General features: G+C 48.4%; 1 protein-coding gene across 5 annotated transcripts in view; it reads left to right on the top strand.

Annotated features, from left to right (window-relative positions):
- Window positions 1–19,487, top strand: part of ANO4 (anoctamin 4) — a 279,666-nt gene that overhangs the window by 150,271 nt on the left and 109,908 nt on the right. For 4 of the 5 annotated variants that reach the window (XM_043545329.1, XM_043545321.1, XM_043545320.1 and 1 more), the window contains 2 exons: window positions 11,589–11,689; window positions 16,115–16,159. In XM_043545329.1, coding sequence (XP_043401264.1) covers window positions 11,589–11,689; window positions 16,115–16,159 — 146 coding nt within the window. Of the gene's footprint in view, window positions 1–11,588; window positions 11,690–16,052; window positions 16,160–19,487 lie in introns of all 5 variants that reach the window. The other variant, XM_043545332.1, reaches the window with a different exon arrangement.

Genomic DNA, 19,487 nt, shown 5'->3' with positions numbered 1-19,487 from the left:
TTTCTTTACTCTATCTGCCTATCATATTAATATAATATTATGCCTGGAACTAAGGCATATTGACAGGACAGTAATTATCTAGATTGTTGTGTATGCACATTTTGAGATTTTGGCACTAGCTTATCCTTCCTCCAATTTTAGGACATTGCCTCTGGATTTTACTGCAGGTTTGCAGAACAGTTTTGTTAAATTGATACAATATGAGTGCTTGGTTTCTTTGTTTTTTTCGGTAGTTCACTCGACAATGCTTATTAATGATTCTGCACTGTTGATGTAACAACGTAACTCTTGGAAGCCATGGATTTTGTACTTCCTGTACTACTTAATTCTAAGAAGCTATATTGAGTCTGATTGTACAGACAGAAGATCATTAATGCAAACAGACCAACTTTGAGAGAGAGGAGAAAATACAATCGCCTTTCTCTTCTACTTATTGCGTAATGGTCTCAGCAGGAGCAAGTCTGTCTTTCTGTCATTATCTACGCCTAGGGTGCCTATCACTGTGATAACTCAGCACCATTCATATCAGTTTATTTAGACCTGGTTTGCACATAAAGTTTAACAGTTGTGGGAGTGACTTTTTTTTTTTTTTTTACCAGTGCTGTTAAAAGCTCTGATGTGGAAGCAGTTATAACCCATAGAACTGTGCTTCTATCAGTATATGTTATGCAGTTCGGGGGAAACAGGATAAGCTACAATGGTGTAAGCGCTTTTATCCCATATAGCAGTGTTTATATTAGAGGGTATAGCCTGTTCAACTCTTCCCGTTGTGACAGGGTCAGGCCAGATGGCTACAGGAGAGTGATCCTATTGGGATCAAGGAAGTGGGTGGGCCCGCCCCCACCCACTGCTAAAGGATCCCCTCCCAGCCTAAGAGGGGGATCCACAGGACCTGGACACCAAATAAATACTGGGGACAACTAATGAAATAACAGGGACAGGAGTGTGGTCAAAGAGTCAAACAAAGGGAACCGGACGGGGATACCGAGCACAGAACCCTGGACAGGGCCCACTGCTCGTCAAAGGTATCAAGGGAGTCAGTAGACACCGCCCAGAGGAACTCTGCCCGGATACGTGAACGGATGGAGGATCGGAAATAGGCCCCACAGTCACAGGAGACTCCATTGGCCAACCTCCTCACTCTGGTTTTATAGATGGCCATTTTAGCTAGGGCCAGGAGGAGGTTGACCAGGAGATCATGTGACTTTGTGGGGCCGCGGATAGGGAGTACATAAATAAGAAGGTGAGGAGAAAAGTGCAACCAAAAACGTAATAAAATATTGGTGAGGAGCCGGAATAGGGGCTGCAGCCTGGCGCACTCCAGATATATGTGTGCCAGGGTTTCCCTCACGCCGCAAAAGGGGCAGGTGTCTGGGATAGGGGTGAACTGCGCCAAGTATGCGCCCGTGCTCACGGCTCCGTGAAGGAGCTGCCAACTGATATCCCCAGCAGGCCTCGGGACCAAAGTGGAATATAGGCTGGCCCACCGGGGCTCCTCACCCTGCAAAGGTGGCAGGAGGTCCCACCATTTTGTATCGGGGCGGGACACGAGGGTGAGGGCGTGAAGGGTGTGGAGCACAAGCGTGTATAGATGTTTCCTTGGCCCAGTCTGGAAGCAGACCAGCTGCAGCTCGTGCAGCTGGCTCACGGTGAAGGGACGGGAGGGTTGGTTGGGTCCAGGGGGTAGGAGCCCAATGAAAAGGTCTGGCGGGCCTGGGGTGGATGGGGCGCGCCCTCGTGCAGGACCCAGTCGAGGTAAACCTGAGCAGTGGGCGGCAAAGCGGCCCTTACCTCCTCAAGTATGCGCCGGGAAGTACGAGGTCTGGAGAGCCCCATGCGCTGAGCGAGCATCAGGGGATTCAGCCAGTCTCCCCGGTCGTAATCCAGGAGGTCTCCGACTCTTGTGACTTCTGCCAGGACCAACCTCTGGCGCACCAAGGGGGACTCCGCCACCTGCATGCGAAGCTGGGGGTTGTGTAGCAGGGGCTCCGCGAGGAGATCTGCCCCCTCAGTGGCTGCCATGGACCTGGTCATTGAAAGCAGTTTCCAGGTCCGGAGGAGGTCCTGGTAGAAGACCGGCAGCCCAGAGAGGTCTCGCAGAAGACTTCTCGGATGGAGATAAAGAAGCTGCCGGTCGTATCAGAGTCCTCGGAAGTGGCGCAGGAAGGCGTGCACCAGTATGCTCCACGCTGGACTACCTGCACTATAAAGGAGCCTCTGCAGGGTCTGGAGGCAGAAGACATGGACCTGAGTGTGCAGACACTTCAGACCCTGCCCTCCCTCCTCCAGGGGTAGATGGAGAACCCTTGCAGGGACCCACTGCAGTCCTGACCAAAAGAACTCCAGAATAGATGTCCGGAGGTTGGCCAGGAAACCCGGGGCTGGGACCAGGATGTTGAGCCAGTACCAGAGCATGGACAGGACTAGTTGATTAAGCACCAGCGCTCTCCCTCGAAGGGAGAGGTACCGGAGTAGTCCTGTCCATTTCTGGAGCTGTTCTATCACCCTGCCCTCTAAATTGTGCCAGTTCTCCGGCGGAGAGGGATGCGTGGCAGAAAGGTAAATGCCGAGATAGAGCAGTGGACCCGCTCTCCACCGGATGGCCTGAAGCGTGGGTGGGAGGGAGCTCGCCTGCCAGCCGTCCCTGACCACCAGGCCAGAGCTCTTGACCCAGTTGACCTGGGTGGAGGAGGCTGCTGAATAGATTGCCTGGCAAGCCTCCACCTGCGCCAAGTCGTCCGGGTCCTGGACCACGAGGAGCACGTCGTCAGCGTATGCCGACAGGACCAGGCACACCTCCGACTCCCACAGCACCAACCCTGTCAATGTCCTGCGAAGGAGACAGAGGAAGGGCTCGATCACCAGAGCGTAAAGCTGGCCCAAGAGGGGGCACCCCTGCCGTACTCCTCGCCCAAAGCTGACCAGTTCGGTCAGGGTCCAGTTGAGCCTGACCAGACACTCTGCGGAGGTGTACAGCACCCGGAGAAAACCCACAAACTGGGGTTCGAAGCCAAACGCCTGCAGAGTGCTCAGGAGATACCCGTGGTCCACCCTGTCGAACGCCGTCTCCTGATCCAAGGACAGGAGGGCGAATGACAGACCATCCCTACACCTGAGTTCCAAAAGGTCCCGGACCAGATATACGTTGTCAAAGATGCTGCGGCCTGGGACAGTGTAGGTCTGGTCTGGGTGGACCATGTCCGCCAGCACGGACTCTAGCCGCAGCGAGATGGCTTTTGCCATGACTTTGTAGTCCGTGCTGAGGAGCGAGACGGGACGCCAATTTAGTAAATCGTGGAGGTCCCCCTTCTTCAGCAATACGGCGAGCACAGCTCGCCTGCACAAAAGAGGGAGGACCCCGCTCTGCAAAGACTCAGCCCAGACAGTGACTAGGTCTGGGCTGAGGACGCCCCAGAACACGCGGTAGAACTCCAGGTCAGCCCGTCCATGCCCGGAGATTTATTGGTGGGCATGCGGCGGAGGGCTTCCGAGAACTCAGCCAGAGTGAGAGGCAGCTCTAGCCGGTCTTGGTTGCCCACGCTGACGGTAGGGAGCTCCTCCCAGAGCACTCTGCAAGTGTTAGGATTGGTCGGATCCAGGGAGAAAAGGCTTGTGTAGAAGGCTCTTGCCCTTCTGCACATCTCCACTGGGTCCGTGAGGGGGGTGCCATCTTCTGCCAGAAGACGGGTGACGAGTTTCTTGGCCCCCCTCCTTTTCTCCAGGGCATAGAAGAAGCGGGAGCTGCGATCCATCTCCTGAAGGAGACGGATGCAGGTTTGAACAAAGGCGCCCTGGGCCTGATGATCCTTGAGGGCCCGGAGCTCCTCCCACTTCTCCCGGCATGCTTCGCAGAGGGGCGGATCCTCGGGGCTGGCAGCCAGATGCCTCTCCAGCTCTAAGACCTCCCGGTCCAACTGCTCTATCGCCACATCCCTCCGTCGGCTGGCGCCCCGGGTGTAGTCACGGCAGAAGAGCCGGGCGCACACCTTCCCCAAGTCCCACCACTGCTGCACTGAGGGAAAGGTACACCGCTGCCCTTGCCAGGCCAGCAAGAACTCCTGGAAGGATGCCACGAAGCCCACATCCTCCAACAAGCTGTTGTTGAAATGCCAATAGGCCAGCCCTGGCCTCTCCGCGCAGAGGGAGGCCGTCACTGTGGCTAAATGATGGTCAGAAAATGGGGCCGGCCAGATGCTGGAGGAGTGGGCTCGTGAAAGGTGGAAGCGTGATAAATAAATGCGGTCCAACTGGGAGTGGCGCAACCGGTGGGCCTCCACCCGGACAAAGATGAAAATGGAAATGTCATCCGGGTGGTGGTCGTGCCAGACGTCCACCAGGGAGTGATGTTCCACTATCTCCCAGAGGACGTCCGCGGTGGCCGGGCATTGCTCAGTCTCCGAGCGGTCCCACTCCTTGAGAGTGGTGTTGAAATCCCCGCCCAGGACCAGGCACTTGTGAGGATCCAAGGTGCCGAGGAAGGCGGATGCCTGCTGATAGAATCGCAACTGCTCCAGGCCCGATGTCGGGGCATAGACGTTAATGAGGTTGACCACGAGCCCCTCCATACAGACCCGGAGGTGCAGCAGGCACAACCTCGGCGACCCCCAGCACCTCGGACTGTAGGTCATGGGAGAACAGGGTCGCCACTCCAGCCGTACGAACTGTGAGATGGCTAAAGTAGACCCTGTCCCCCCATTCTAGCGACGAGCTCTCTTCGGCGGCCGAATCCGTATGGGTCTCCTGCAGGAAAACCACAGAGTACCCCCCCTCCCGAAGGAAGGAGAGCACCTGGCACATGCGGAGACCCATCCTATAGCCCCGGGTGTTCAATGTTGCAATGATGAGCGGTGCCATGAGGAGGGCTGGGGGGGGATCCTCGCCGGCAGGGACGCTCGCGGCCCCCATTGGGCCATGCAGGAAACCGTGACCTACCCCGTAGTTGAGTAACAAGTCACGGAAGCCGTGGACCCGCTGGTAGGCTTCAGCAGCCTGCTTCCCGGTCCTTTTCCCCTCCCCCATAAGGGCCCTTGCGGCCCGGAGGATCTGATGAAAGTCCCCACATCGCTGGAGAGCAAGCTGTACCTTGTTGCGGAAGCCATGGACGTCTTCTAAAAACTCCCGCAGCTCCTGTTGCAGTGCATGGGGGGGGTGGGATTACTGTCTCCTGGTCATCCCCTGATGGAGCCCCTGGCACAGCCCCATGGCCCACCGAGACGGGCAGGCAAGTTGTGGACCCCCGACGGGGAGCCCGATTGACTGGCGCCACGCGGCCCACCTCAAACCCTGGGGCAGTAGGGGGCGGCGGAGGGAAGATAGCAGCCCCTAGTGGGTTGGGACAGGGAAACACAAAGGCCGCTCCCTGGGGGTCATTTGCTGGAAAAGGGAAGGAGACAGCCCCAGGGGCGGTAATAACATCGCACGAGGTGGAGGGGATAGGGACAGGGTCGGCATCGGGGCAGAGCCAGGGGCAGAGGTGAGAGTCTGGGCTCCAGAAGCCAAGCAGCTGGGTGGTGGCACCTCCCGGTCAGGCTCAAGGGTTCGGGGGGTGGGGAGGGGGCTTTCAGCAATGCCGGCTGCAGGCTCTATGGTGGGTTTGGCAGCCACAGCATCAGGAGGTGGACTATCTTCTGTAGGGCCCCCACCCGGGAAGGAGGTCGATTGCTCCACACCAACGAGGGGTGCCCCTGGTGGCTCGGGTCCCGGCCGCGTGGCACTGGCCATCGCCTCAACAGACCCCACCTGTCTCGGCCCCCGCCATCGTGAGCGGGGAGGGAAGGGGAGACACCAGAAGGGGAAAGGGGAAGCAGGTCAACCACTCCTCCCCGCTAGGCTGCAGGCAGGGGAGGAGGGCGCCAAAGGGGGTGGCCTGGATGGGGGGGCAATCAGGGGTTAGGGATCAATGACCAACACTGGGTGGGATTCCGGCTCCTCTAGCTGCACTAGGAGAGGAGGGGATACAACAGCATTGGGGGTGCAGTGAAGAGGGTTTAAACTAAAATGGGAGTGGCACAAGCGCATGGGAGGGGGCATGGGCGCACGGAGCGAGGGGCTAAGTGGGCTGGAGGTAGGACCAGGAAACCAAGGGGCTAGCTTCAAAGGCTGGGGCGGGGCAAACAAACAAATGCTGCAGAGGGATGCGGGCAGGGCAAGCAAACAAACTGAAGCTAGTAAGGGGGGCTGGGGCAAAAAGGGGGGGCAAAAGGCTGCAAGGGGCAAATGGGGCAGGTAGCAAAGGGCAAAGCTGTGAGGTGGGCAGTCCGGGGGGGGCATGTGCGCCTACGTGCGCTTGCACAAAGTCAGTTTGGGCTGGCTTCTGCTTCTGGCCCAAATGGTGGAAATAGGGCGTGGCAAGCCAAGCAAGCAGCTGAGTCCAGAGGCAGGAGCTGAGGCAGATGGTAAACAGCCAGTTGGGGTGATGGAGGGGGCAGTGATGGTTGTGGGGGACAGATGGATTGGGGGGGCAGCTCCACGCCACACCCCCTGTGTCCCCACAAACACAGTCAAGACTCCCACCACAAGAGCACAGTTTGAAAGGTACTCAGTTCAAAAGGCCCCCTCCACGGTGGTCTGCAAAGTCTCTAGGTGCTCCCCCACTGGTAGATGATCCTCTTCTTCTCCTCCTCGGGGCTTCAGCAGCTCCAGGCAGCAGACTCCGCAGCAGCAGCTCCAGGAACTCCAGGTGGTCGTCCGGGCAGGCAGAAAGGACACCTCTCAGGTGGTGGTGGTGTCCACAACAGCAACGGCTGGGGCTTGGGTCCCTCACTCCTCTCCTCTGGGGAGCAGGCCAGCAGGCTCCCCCCCACCACAAGGGGCTGCAGTTGGAGCAGTAGCAGCCCCAAGAATGGGGGGGTCCAGCAGCTGGCTAGCAACCAGGTAGCAGAGAAGGGGGGATGGTGTCTGGCCTAGCCAGGGGATCAGCTAGAGCAGCAACAGCAGCAGGGAGAGCCCAGGGCCTAGCAGCAGCAGTACCAGCAGCAGCCCTCTCCCTCCTTCTCCCTCCAGGCCAGAGGGCTACAGGAGAGTGATAGAAGGGAGAGCTATTGGTCCCAGGTAAAGCAGGTCCCTTTTCCTTGGGTAAGGGAACAGGAGAGTGATAGAAGGTAGATATATTAGCCCCAGATTAAGCAGGTTCCTTTTTCCTGAGTAAGATAATGGGTTGTTCCAGAACAATCAGGAAGTTGCTGGAACCAATTAAGGCAGGCTAATTAGGACACCCGGAGCCAATTAAGAAGCTACCAGAATCAGTTAGGACAGGCAGGCTAAGCAGGGCACCTGGTTTTAAAAAGGACCTCACTTCAGTTAGTGAGGCGCGTGTGAGGAGCTGGGAGCAAGAGGTGCAAGAAGCTGAGAGTGAGAAGGCATACTGCTGGAGGACTGAGAAGTACAAGTATTATCAGACACCAGGAGGAAGGTCCTGTGGTGACGATAAAGAAGGTGTTGGGAGGACGCCATGGGGAAATAGCCCAGGGAGTTGTAGCTGTCACGCAGCTGTTACAAGAGACACTGTAGATAGTTGCAATCCACAGGGCCCTGGGCTGGAACACGGAGTAGAGGGCGGGCCCGGGTTCCCCCATCCCCCCAACTCCCTATTTGAGACAAGAGGTGACCTAGACTGTGGGTCCCACCAGAGGGGAAGGTCCCTGGCCTATCCCCTGTCCCACTAGGTGGGTCAGCAGACACTGTGGGGATTGTACTCCTCCCTTTCCCCAAGCTGGCCAGTGATGAGGTTAGCTGAGTGGACGGCAGGTTTGAGCCATTCACAAAAGTGGCCAAACTGAGGGCTGCCGTGAATCTCTGAGGTGAGCAAATCCGCCAATAAGCGCAGGACCCACCAAGGCAGAGGAGGAACTTTGTCACACCGCATAACTGTACCAGCAAAATGCTCCTAGCATAGAAAAGATTGGTAGTAAATAATTGAGGGTATCATGCAAGTTGTGGAAACTTCTTGATACAATTTTAAAATATTTTTCTAAGTTTTACTTTCAAGGATAAAAGAATCTGATCATTCTAAGCCAGTTCTATTTTCCATTTAAAAAAAAGAAAAGAAAAAGACAATGAATTTAATGCTTGTGACAAGTTAGTAGGTTGATGGCACTGGAGACTGAAACTCATTATTTGTGCTACACAGAAGCAATGAAAGTTTCCATGCTGGCCTGTTTTGGAGGCTGGAACTGGAAGCATTTAGATTTAAATGTAAGAGGCTAATTTAAAGGATTGGTCAGAGCTGTTTTTTTTAATAGAAAATTGGGTTTTCAACTAGAGAAAAATTTTAGTGAAAGTGTCTGCTTGCCACTAAAATTTCTGAGGTTTTTAAAAAAACAATTTGCCCCAAAATTTTGAGTTTTCAACCAAAAAAAGGGTTGTTGTTTGCTTGTGTGGGATTTTGTTGTTGATATTTTGTTATTTTTAGATGAAAAGACCATTTTTCTTCTCCTGACCGGCTGTACTAATTAAGTCTCCCTGGCCATTCAGTTTGGGCCCTTCTGAAGACCGCCAACAAGGTACTAAGAGAAATATATATTTTACTCTCCTCTAAGGATTGGATTGAGAGTACCAACTCGTTTCAACACTGACCACCAGACAGTTATCATCTGGTGACAACTTTTAGTCACTAGTGCCCCGGCTCTCATCCAAAGAAGTGATATAAGCTCCCTATCTTTTTCCTATTCCCATGAGTTTCATTGCCGAGGTTTGTATTTGTTTATCATCTTCCCATCACTTTCCAGTCAACTGTTCCTGTTGAGAAATATGGTTTCAGTGTGTCACAGAGGAGGACTGTTGTATTATTTTTTGTGTCAATAATGTGGAAAAAAAGCAGTCGCATGCAAGAGACTTGATTTTTGGATTGGAGTGATTTTAGTACTTCATGTTTTTCATGCTAATAAAGATCATTTATTATCAATGACCAAGTAATCAAGGAAAAGGGCTAAATTCCCCCTGCTTTACCATGGCTTTCCCTGGCATGGTTGAGGCACACAGCTCCCAGAGGTAGAAAATGTGTGAAAAGCAGAAAGGTGTGAAAAGCAGCTGCCAACTTCCCCTCTACTAGGGAGCTCATGGAGAGTTAGCACGGCCTTAAAATTGGGTGGGACTGACTGACTGAGGCTGTGTGGCCAGTGCAGCCAGGAAGTCCATTGATTCAAGACATCCCTGCTCCTGTCTGGAGCTCCTGTAATGTCCCAGTGGGAAGAAAAGTTGCCCTCTCTAGGCAGCAGAAACCTGAGGGAGGAGGCAGTGAAAACACCAACTCACCTCCCTTGAGGCTGCATCCCCCAGAGGTGCAGCAACAGTAAATGTGAATCAAGCTCCATACATTTACTCATGAAAAATGCAGGTATAGGTGTTGTTAAATATCGCTTTCCAAGGACCACCTGGCCAAAACCTTGGGAAGGCTGGGGTGAGTTATTGCTTCCTCCCAAGGGTGGTCTGGAAATTCCCTTTTTATATAGCTTTCTAAATAGTTGTATGTGTGGAGGGGATGGATGGCAGAGAAGACTGAGATTTGCCTGGGGCTGCTCTGCTGTACTCTTTCTTAGCACTGTGCACTGAATTGAGCAACAGGAGACTTCAACTCAATTTTCAAATGTGGGCCCAGTGAATGCCACATTAATCCTGCATTTGGGTGCACATTTCAGTATTTAGGCATGTAAATGCCCATTCAACATGTCAAAATGTCAATTTGAGCATCGGAATGCAAGCCTTCGATATTCTATTAAGGTCCCCAGGTTTGGAAACTGATCTCAGTAAACTTGGCCCGACCAGTGAAAAGGAAAGATTTAGTTGCGAAAAAGGTTGGGGGTGGAAAAATGTATTTGTGGTACAGGCCTCCAAAGAAAGATGTGACCTGTAGGTTGATACTGGATATTATCATCCATAAATGCTTTGGATTTTTCATAAAGATCGGAGATCTAAATTGACAGCAACTCACCATTATCTGTTGCTTCTCTGCAACTGTGTAAACATGGTACTAAGTATATATACCACCTACTCACTAATTATATACTGGAGGAGAAAGCCATAGATGAAGCACAGAAAAAGCACTTAGAAGTAGAGAGAGACTGTATTTAATTACTACTCTAATGAAGAGAAGATTAACAGAAGCTATCCATTGAAATATTTTTGTAGCTAAGATGATTCACTGGATATTTTCTGTCAGGTATTTTATTAGGACCTATTTTCTCTCTTCAGCGTAGAAGAAAGCTGCATTTCATTTTTTATTTCCCTTGTTTTGCATCCACCTTTCTTTTTTTCTTTTAGAATTTCTCACATTTTTCCTCATGAATTTTAACTGTTCATAACTACTGTGAGAATATGACTTTTATATGAATAATTTCTCACTCATCCTCTTCCTCAGAAGAAGCCTGAAACCCTCCAAATGTGTTTTGTTTAGATTTTCTACACATAAAAACTGGTGCAATCACATTGCAGGGTATCAGTGAAACAAACCACATCCGATAAAGGAAACATTTTATTTCTCTTGACTACTTACAGATTTATGAGGCTCCTGTGTGAAAGGAAATGTTTAACATCTGAGAGATTAAATTCAGATAATTGGGGAATATCCATCCACCCATATCATTACCCTCATCCTCAGCAGTGAACAGGCCCCCTTTAACTCCAGTCATGTTTCCTGGTTATGTGTTGGTGGGTTTCGATGGTTAATAGAGAGCTGTTGTGGCTGTCACGAATTACATTATAAGTAATTCTGTGGGAATTTCACAGGCTTTTAAAAAATATGTGAACAGCTAACATTGTGGGTACATGGACAGCTATCAGCATTCTTCTTCATTACCTCTTTATGCCCTGTCTTGTCCTCCAGCAACCACACAGTCCCACAGACCCCTTACGTTTTCCATGTCCTCTCCATACAGAGCCTCACTTTCCCTCCTGGCCACCAGCACAGCTGAATTCTTCCCCTCATCCCTATCTGTGCACCACTATACATTATTCTCTTAGGGTGATAGTCACTCTGACATCCCATGGTGGATACAGGGATTGCAAGGATTATGGGCAGGAGGGAGGTCTCCTCCCCCTCTACAGTCTGTGGAATTTCCCCAGGTGGGAGAATGCAGATAGCCCAAGGTCATGCTGATAAAACCATGTCATTGTGTATTCTTTTTCTTTCATGAAAACATATACACATGCACACGTGGTAATATCTGCTGTAGTATAACATAGACCCCCAGGTTAGGAGGTCCTTGTGTCCCTTAGAGGGGAGAAGTAATCAGGCCCCTTGTATGCTATAGTGGCAGGATCAGATCCAAGCCTCAGCCTCAGTCTGTTTCTCTCAGGCTAGCAGGAGCTAGGAGTGCATGTGAAGCAAAGCACTCAAACCTGAGGCTCAGATGAGTATTCCTTGCATTGTTTCCTACCCATCCCCTGTAATGGACATGCTTTTCTGGAGGAAGACAGCCCACTGGAAGGAAATCATCAGAGCAGTATCAAGGATGATGTTTTATATGTGCATTTGTGGAAAGAAGAAACCCTTGCAATTCTGAAACATATCTGTGGGTGGGTGGAAATTGACCAGTGTTAAAGGTTCTTTGGCCCTCACTTGGCTTGGTGGCTGTTCTGTTTTTCTGTTGCAGTCATCTTTAACAAACGGTGATATCATCTTTGTGAAGTTGCATGCCCCGTGGGAGGTCCTGGGCAGATATGCAGAAGTAATGAATGTAAGAATGCCTTTCAGGTAGGTGGAGCTACATTTTGTGTTCAGGCTTTACTGTAAAGAGAGTGTAAAACTAAAACTGAAATGCGCCCAGAAAAGCTATTCTATGAAATACCTCACATCTTTAGAAAATATAAATGGAGTGACACCAATACCAGAGTCACTGATATGTCTTGTTAATTTGCCTGCAATTTTAGTACAATAGCAGTTTTAGCAGTGCTGCTATTTTCATGGGGTATTCTGTCCGTAGGCCCTTTAACCCCTTCACTGCCGGAGCCCCCTGCATACTCGTGCGCTGCTGTTTTTTAAATGGACATGTCCTTGAAATCAATGAGCAGTTGAGACGATCCAGGTACGTACGGCAGCACAGAAGGTGCATGTCTGTTAGACGTATCTGGCATGTACAACACCTGTAAATTGTCTGTCTGTATAGTGTGTAGTTGGGGAAATACAGAACATAAATAAGCATTCAATCTAATAGAAGATTGGAATTCAGATGGAAGATTTTCTTTTGAAACATAGAGTTTCTCTTTGAAGGAACAGAAATTGTATTCTGTGCTATTGATGGCCAAATCAATTCCAAATGGTCATTCAGACCAATTTTTCCCTCTTGTCAAATATGATTTGTATGGTGGGTTTCAATCCTGATATTAAAAACAGCTTTATTCTACTGGTTATAAAAACTGTGTTAAAATAGTGTAAAGTGTTTGGCTTAAATGGGCCAAACCCAAAGCTTCATAGGTTCTGGTTCTCCTTTCACTTCCTGAGATTACATCAGTACAGCTCCACTGATTTAAGGGAGTTACTCCTGATTTACTCAGATATGAGCAAGAGGAGAAGAAAGCCCAGAGTCACAAATGGTGATTGATCCCAGAGTAAAGCCCCTCAGAGAACTTCTATGGATGTCTCCTCCCCATTTTGAGATGAAAATGTGCCTTTTATATACTACATCCTGTTGTGTTGTCATAGTCTTAGTTATTAGGAAAATTAAAGATGAATTAAGGACAGATTTTCAGGCTCAATCTGCATTTAGTAGGATTTTCATTTTAACACAAACCTCAGAATTCTTTAGCCTTGTTTAACTTTCCCTTCTGTGTGTTTTTAACATTAACAAGGAAAAACTATGTAAATTGTATCATGAACGATTGCAAGGGTATTTATACAGTAGTTTAAAAAGTGTGCTACAAATATTAAGACAATGGGCCAAGTTCTCTCAATGTAACTCCACTGATTTCATTGGCATAACAGTGGGATGAATTTGGCCGAATAAACTGTAACAGCTCTTGTTTGTCAGATGGGAGCATGATCCAGCAAAAAGTAAAATTTCGGGTAGAAAACCCGGGCCTTCCTGATCTGGCTTGCTTACCAGAAGTCACCATTTTCAATAGACAGCCGTTTCAACATGCATTTAGCTTATATTTAAAAACTAAAAATGACATTCAGTGGTTCTTTGATGTGCTGTCTGTCCATGGCTTCCTTTTTTGCACAGGTTTCAGAGTAGCAGCCATGTTAGTCTGTATTCGCAAAAAGAAAAGGAGTACTTGTGGCACCTTAGAGACTAACCAATTTATTTGAGCATGAGCTTTCGTAAGCTACAGCTCACTTCATCGGATGTGAGCTGTAGCTCACAAAAGCATCCGATGAAGTGAGCTGTAGCTCACGAAAGCTCATGCTCAAATTGGTTAGTCTCTAAGGTGCCACAAGTACTCCTTTTTTTTTTTTTTGCACAGTCATTGCAAAGTATTATGCAAGTAATCTATAATATGAAGTCACTGCAATGTTACTGCAAAAATGTGTATTAGACAAAGTTTTTTGTTAAACATTTTATACCCAATATTTTAACAGTAACTTAACTGTTTAGACTGTAAACACGAAGGCCAACATTTGTCTGCCTTGGTTTTTGTTTTCCGTGCCTAATCTGAGACACCTGTGCCCTGATTTTCAGAGCTCCTGAGCACTTGCAGTTCCTGATAACCTAAGTCTCAGCACTTCGGTAAACTAGGCCTTTTGTGCCTCAAGCAGGGCACCCAACATTGGTAGAAATTTCTGAAGATTTGGGCCAGACTAGGCAGCATTTTCGAAAGCACTCAGTATTGGCCTAACTGTGCTGCCACTGAATTCAGTGGGAGAATTAACATTGACGTCACCAGAGGCAGGTGTATGCAAAGGGGGCAATTGCCCAGGGGCCTGGGAGATTTAAAAGGGCCGGGGGCCCCCAGCCACTGCTGGCAGCACAGCGCGGCTAAGACAGGCTTCCTGCCCACCCTCGCTCCACACTGCTCCTGGAAGCAGCCGGCACGTCCCTGCAGCCCCTGGAGAGAGGGTCTCCGCGTGCTGCCCCTGCCCTGAGCACCAGCTCTGTAGCTCCCATTGGCCGGGAACTGAGGCCAATGGGAGCTGCGGGAGCGGTGCCTGTGGGCAATAGCACACGGAGACCTCTAGGCCCCCTGCCTAGGAGCCGCTGCCAGAGGGGTGTGCTGGTTGCTTTTGGGAGCCGCCAAAAGTAAGCACCGACCCTCTGGCCCCCTCCTGCAGCCCAACCCCCTGCCCCAGCCTAGAGCCTGCACCCAAACTCCCTCCCAATGCCCGCACACACCCCCACACCCAAACTCCCTCCCAGAGCCACACTCCACACCCCTCCCACACCCAAACTCCCTGTCCCAGCGTGGTGAAAGTGAGTGAGGGTGGGGGAAAGTGAGCGACTGAGTGGGGGGGGGGATGGAATGAGCAGGGGGACATGGGCATGGTCTCAGGGAAGAGGCCGGGCAGGGCAAGGGTCTTTGGGTTTGCGTGATTAGACAGTTGGCAACCCTACTGGGTGGGCATGTAGAAGCCCTGACCATGTTGGAAGAGTGCGCCCAGCAGTGCAGCCGGTAGCTCGCTGGGCAACAACCAGCGCAGGCGCAGCACCGCCCAAATGTCAGACGGGTTGCATCCGCGCCGGCGCGGCTTGTGTGCGCATGGGGGCCCATTGACAGTAATTCCAGGCCCCAGGGCAGAACAGTCAGCGGCCTGACTAGGGGTAGTGTTAGGTCAACACGGAGTGCTTTTGAAAATATACTCCACAATCTGGGCTTTGATGATCTGCAAGATATCTTACATTATTTAAATTCTAAATGCTGAAAGTAACTGAAATTGATAACTAATTTTCCTCCCTCTATTGTTTTAAGCAACAATACAGCTTTTATTTTAAAAACTTGCCAAACATAATTGCTTCTAAGGCACTAATGGATATTGCCATGGTATTTTAAAATCTGTCCAAATATGCAGAAGGAGCTGTGTGGTGTGAACCCTTCGTTTTCCAGAACTGGTATAGATCAGCATTAAATGATGGAACGTTTCAGAATACATAGAACCTGCCTTGGGTTAACAATGACTTCCAGTGGGTGACAAAGTCAAACTAAGGAGCAGGAGACTGGAGTTCAATAAGACATCCAAATCTTGCTGTAAGGAAGATTAAGACACCCACGGCTGAACTGCCCTCAAATTTTTGAAATGTTTTAAGATGCTGAAGGCAGTGGTCCAAATTCTGGCAGGCACTGTGGACAGGAGCATACCAAGAGAACAACGACCAGCAGAAGGAGAACGGGGTGGAACCTGGACACCCCATTCTGGCTCCAACTGGAGCTGATAGGGATGTTGCTCTGCAGGCCCTCTGTGACAAGAGCCAGGAAGGGGCAACCTGGGGTTGGGTCATAGGAGTGAGGGCGTGTGGTCAGAATGCTTATACTTGTGCACTCCTGACTCCTCACTGACCCCTATGCATGTATCCCTCCTCCACCCCTGCCCACACACACACACAGCTTATTCCGTTCACAATAGGAGTTAGGTATGCCTAATATGAGGGGTGGGAGAAGAGGGCTGCACATGGGGCATGTGCCAACCACATATTAATTTTGCTTCTGCAATCTGTATGTTCTTCTGTTTGGGGCGGGGGGAGATTACTTCCCAGAGACCCAGCATTTATCCTGATAGATACTGCATGTATGATGGTATAGTTTAGTGTCAGGCTTTGGTTTCCACTTTCCTGGATTTTTAAACATTCCCCTATTTAAACAACATGTAATTTATCCAATGCTATATTTAATGATTAAATTATTGATGTTAAAAGCATACAGTTTAATTTATTCACATTTGTATTTGCCTTGTAAAGAGCAGACATCCATTTGCTGAATACTTTGAAACCAAAATGCCTCTGAATCCCTGTCCTCCAGGCATTATAAACAGCAGAAATAAAAAAGTAATGACAGAAACAATTACTTTCCTGCAATTCAAACAGCGTCATAATTTGTCTTGGGCTCCTGTGACAGTTTTGTTAATCTCTCTTTTTAGTCTCTTCCTCCACCTCTTACAGGCTTCTATCTTCAATTTCCTTCCTTGCTAGTTCATACTGTAACTGACGATGGGTTTTCTTCTCGACTGGCTTCATTTTTGCTGTTCTTCCAGGAGAAAAATCTATTACCTTCACCGCCGGCACAAGTTCATGAACAGGTTGGTAAATCCCTCAAGCTGGTGTATTTCTTTGGCAAATCAGAGTTGATAGTCAAACTCTGGGGAAGGTTCAAGTTGTAAGGAGAGTTATTAATGTACATTCAAGCCTACCATTCCTGCAAATACAGTAGTTGCACTTTCAAGGTTTCTACCATTTGAGAGAGATTATCAGTTTTTCCCATTTTAAGTATAGGGAATCTCAAACTGGTGGAATCTTTCAAAATGGAAGAAGCTTTTTCAGGACAACAATTGCAGCTATTTCTCTTCCCATGTAGCTCAGTAAGGAATTTTGGGAAGCTGACAATATCATTAGAATCTGTTATTTATTATTCACTTTCAGCAATACACCCTTCCCCTCTGATGGTAATGTCAGCGTTATTTATTTATTGTGCTGTCAGTGTGCATAGTGCTTTGGAGTAATAGACAATGAACCATATTAATCTCTGGTGTAACTCCATTAAAATCAATTCAGTAACATGAGAGATTAATCTTTCCCAAGATCTCTGCCTTGAAGCACTTCTGCCCAGTTGCCAAATGCATTAAAGACATGTTTGATGCATGCTTTATATCTAACTTGTAAAAAAATCAAAGGTTTTCAGTCTTCACAATTTTCACCCTTTTTGTTTGACTCAAGCATTTTCTTGGCCAACTAAGCAAAAATGTTTCAAAAAATATCGGAGAAATGTACCAGAGAAATGTGGCAAGGCTCAGTCTGTATGCTGGGATTTAGGCTCGGTCTGTATGCTGGGATTTAGTGCCTGCATGATGGTGGGATTTTCAAAAGTGCTCAGCACTGGTCATATTCTTCTCTCCTGGAAGTTAATAGTGACGCTCCCATTGATTTTGTAGTGGTGTGGCTGCTTATTGCCTCTTGAGCACCCCCTAATGGACAGAGGTCACTGTACAGCAGCCTGCCTCTGTTGCTGGCCCATATATTCAGGGCCCTTTAAGAAGTCAGAGTTCACAAAGTAGTTCAAAGAAACCCCAGAAGGGACCCCAGAGAGCTGTCTGGTGCACATGGTCGTCCACTCCCTCCAGGTCCCCAAATCCAGTTCAGTGTCCCTCGCCGAGTAGTCCAACACAAACTCTTTCAGAACAAAACACAAACTGACTCAGTCTTCACCCCTGTTTCAGATGGGCACAGCCCCTTCTTCACTGAGGCTCAGTCTCTCCCCTGCTTCTTGGGCAGGGTGTCTCCCAGGTCTCCCAATTTAGAGAGCTTCCTCCTGCTTTTTGCAATCTCGGTCACTCTCCCAACTCCTCGCCCCGTCCCCCACAGCTTCCTGCTGCCTTTTACCCAGGGATCACCTGATTCCACCCAGGCTTTGTAATCAGGGCTGGCTTAGCCCCGGGCTCTCCAGCCCATGGGAAAACCAACCTGTTACAGACTTCCAGGGGAGCAGAGTTAGGCAAACACTGGGCACTTGTGAAAACTCCTGCTTGAGAGTGATGGGTGCTTCACACTGCAGATTTGATAGAAGGTAGATATTTTACAGGTAAAGATAATTTACTGTAGATTGACAAGTTTATTTGGAATTTATTAAAAATTCAATCTTTTTACTTTATTATGATATTAAATCCCATTATTCCCTGCTGATGGTATGAGGGTATCAGCATTGTTCTAGTATTATAGTAAACACATGGTTTCATTGGTAGATGGTATATGATCTCTCCATGGAATACAAATCATTTCCTTGGTGGACAGAAAAATTCCGTGAATCCTAAAGCTTGTTACTTCCCCATCTCCCAAATAAGTGCTGTAGGGTTTGGTAACTTTAGAATCTCAGAAGGTCAATGACTTTTCTAAGGCAATGTCAAGTATGAGGGTACTAGTGGAGTTATATCAGCCCAGGGATGAATTCAGCCACAAAGTGCTATAAAAGTCGTCATTCCCTAGAAAGTGGGCAGATAGTGCATACCTGAAGCAACACATTGTTTTTTGGCCAGACGGAAAGAGTTAGTGTTTCGTGATCACTTGCACTGAATATAAAAACATTCCTGGTCCAGAACTGGTGCAGTGCTTGAATGGAGTCACTACTGAGTCTCTCTCCTGCCACCCCAATCTTCACAACTGAATGGCACTGAGTTGATTTGGATTGTAATTAAAGGCACATGGTTGGTTTGACCAAAATAATGGCACACATTGAAGGAGCATGCATAGGTTCGTGTGTGTGTGTGTGTGTATGTATGTATTCATATTCAATTTTTTGTTTCATTTGCTTGCATAATGAGTCAGTGTACCATTTGAGCCCAGTATAATGAGTGATTTGATCTTTTTATAGTGTTTAAGTTCCTGGATGACGAAAATACCTGGCTAAATCTAGACCTTGTATTATATCAGTCCTATAAATAGTTCCTTGAGACAAAAATACAAACCAAACAAAAAATCCTGGAGAAAAACAAGCACAAATAACAAAGAGTTCAGATTTATTTCCAGTTCTGTAGAACACTAATATACAAATCCAGTCTGAGGCAATAGGGACAGGTTCAGTTAAAATGAGAAATGACTTGAATATTGGTCCATTTCTTGAGCTAAACCCAAAGCTTTTTTGAAGTTTGGGCAATTTTGATAAAGGACGTGTTTCAGGGTGCAGTCTAGTGCAGGCCACCCTGCAGCATGGCACAACAGTCACCCTGCCCTCAGTTTCCCACTCAGACAAACGCAGATGCACCCAGGCATTTTAAAGAACGTTCTCCCTCTGATTGTCTGTTTTATTACCATAACATAAAATAAACTTTAGAGCTGATTTTTAAAAATGGAATTTCTGTACCACAAGAAATTCCAATATTTTTGTCCATTTGTTTTCATTCAGAATTGAAATTAAAAAGTGTTGATATTTCTTGGAACAAAAAGTTCCAAAAATTTTGATTTGGAAACTCTAAATCTTCTTTTTTATTGAGTTTGTCGACATCATTAACATCATGGGAGTCCCATGTGGCACCATGGTGGCCAGCCACAAGGAGAAACTGCAGTGCATCATGAGAAATATATCCTTATAGGGGAAGATGAGGGCATGAAAGATCTGGAACTACAACTCCCATGAAGCACGGTGGCAACTCAGACAAACACTGAGATTAACGTCAACCCAAAATGAAACATTTTGATTTTCCTAATGGAACATTTCACCAAAATCAATCTTTGCCTACAGAAATTTTTGAATTTGACAAAACTCCCAAAACCCATGAGAACGTGTTTTGTTTGAATTTCTTTGACAAGCCCAAAGAAACATAAAGTTTTCTGTGGCTCTGCTAGATTTAAACCATTTCTCTCCTAATTGGCAGAATTCTCTACAGCCCTCCTTCCAGCAACTGCATCACTTACATCCTT

This window comes from Chelonia mydas, chromosome 1, assembly GCF_015237465.2.
Source record: "Chelonia mydas isolate rCheMyd1 chromosome 1, rCheMyd1.pri.v2, whole genome shotgun sequence".
NCBI lineage: Eukaryota > Metazoa > Chordata > Testudines > Cheloniidae > Chelonia > Chelonia mydas.
This window is presented reverse-complemented; position numbering and strand designations above follow the sequence as displayed.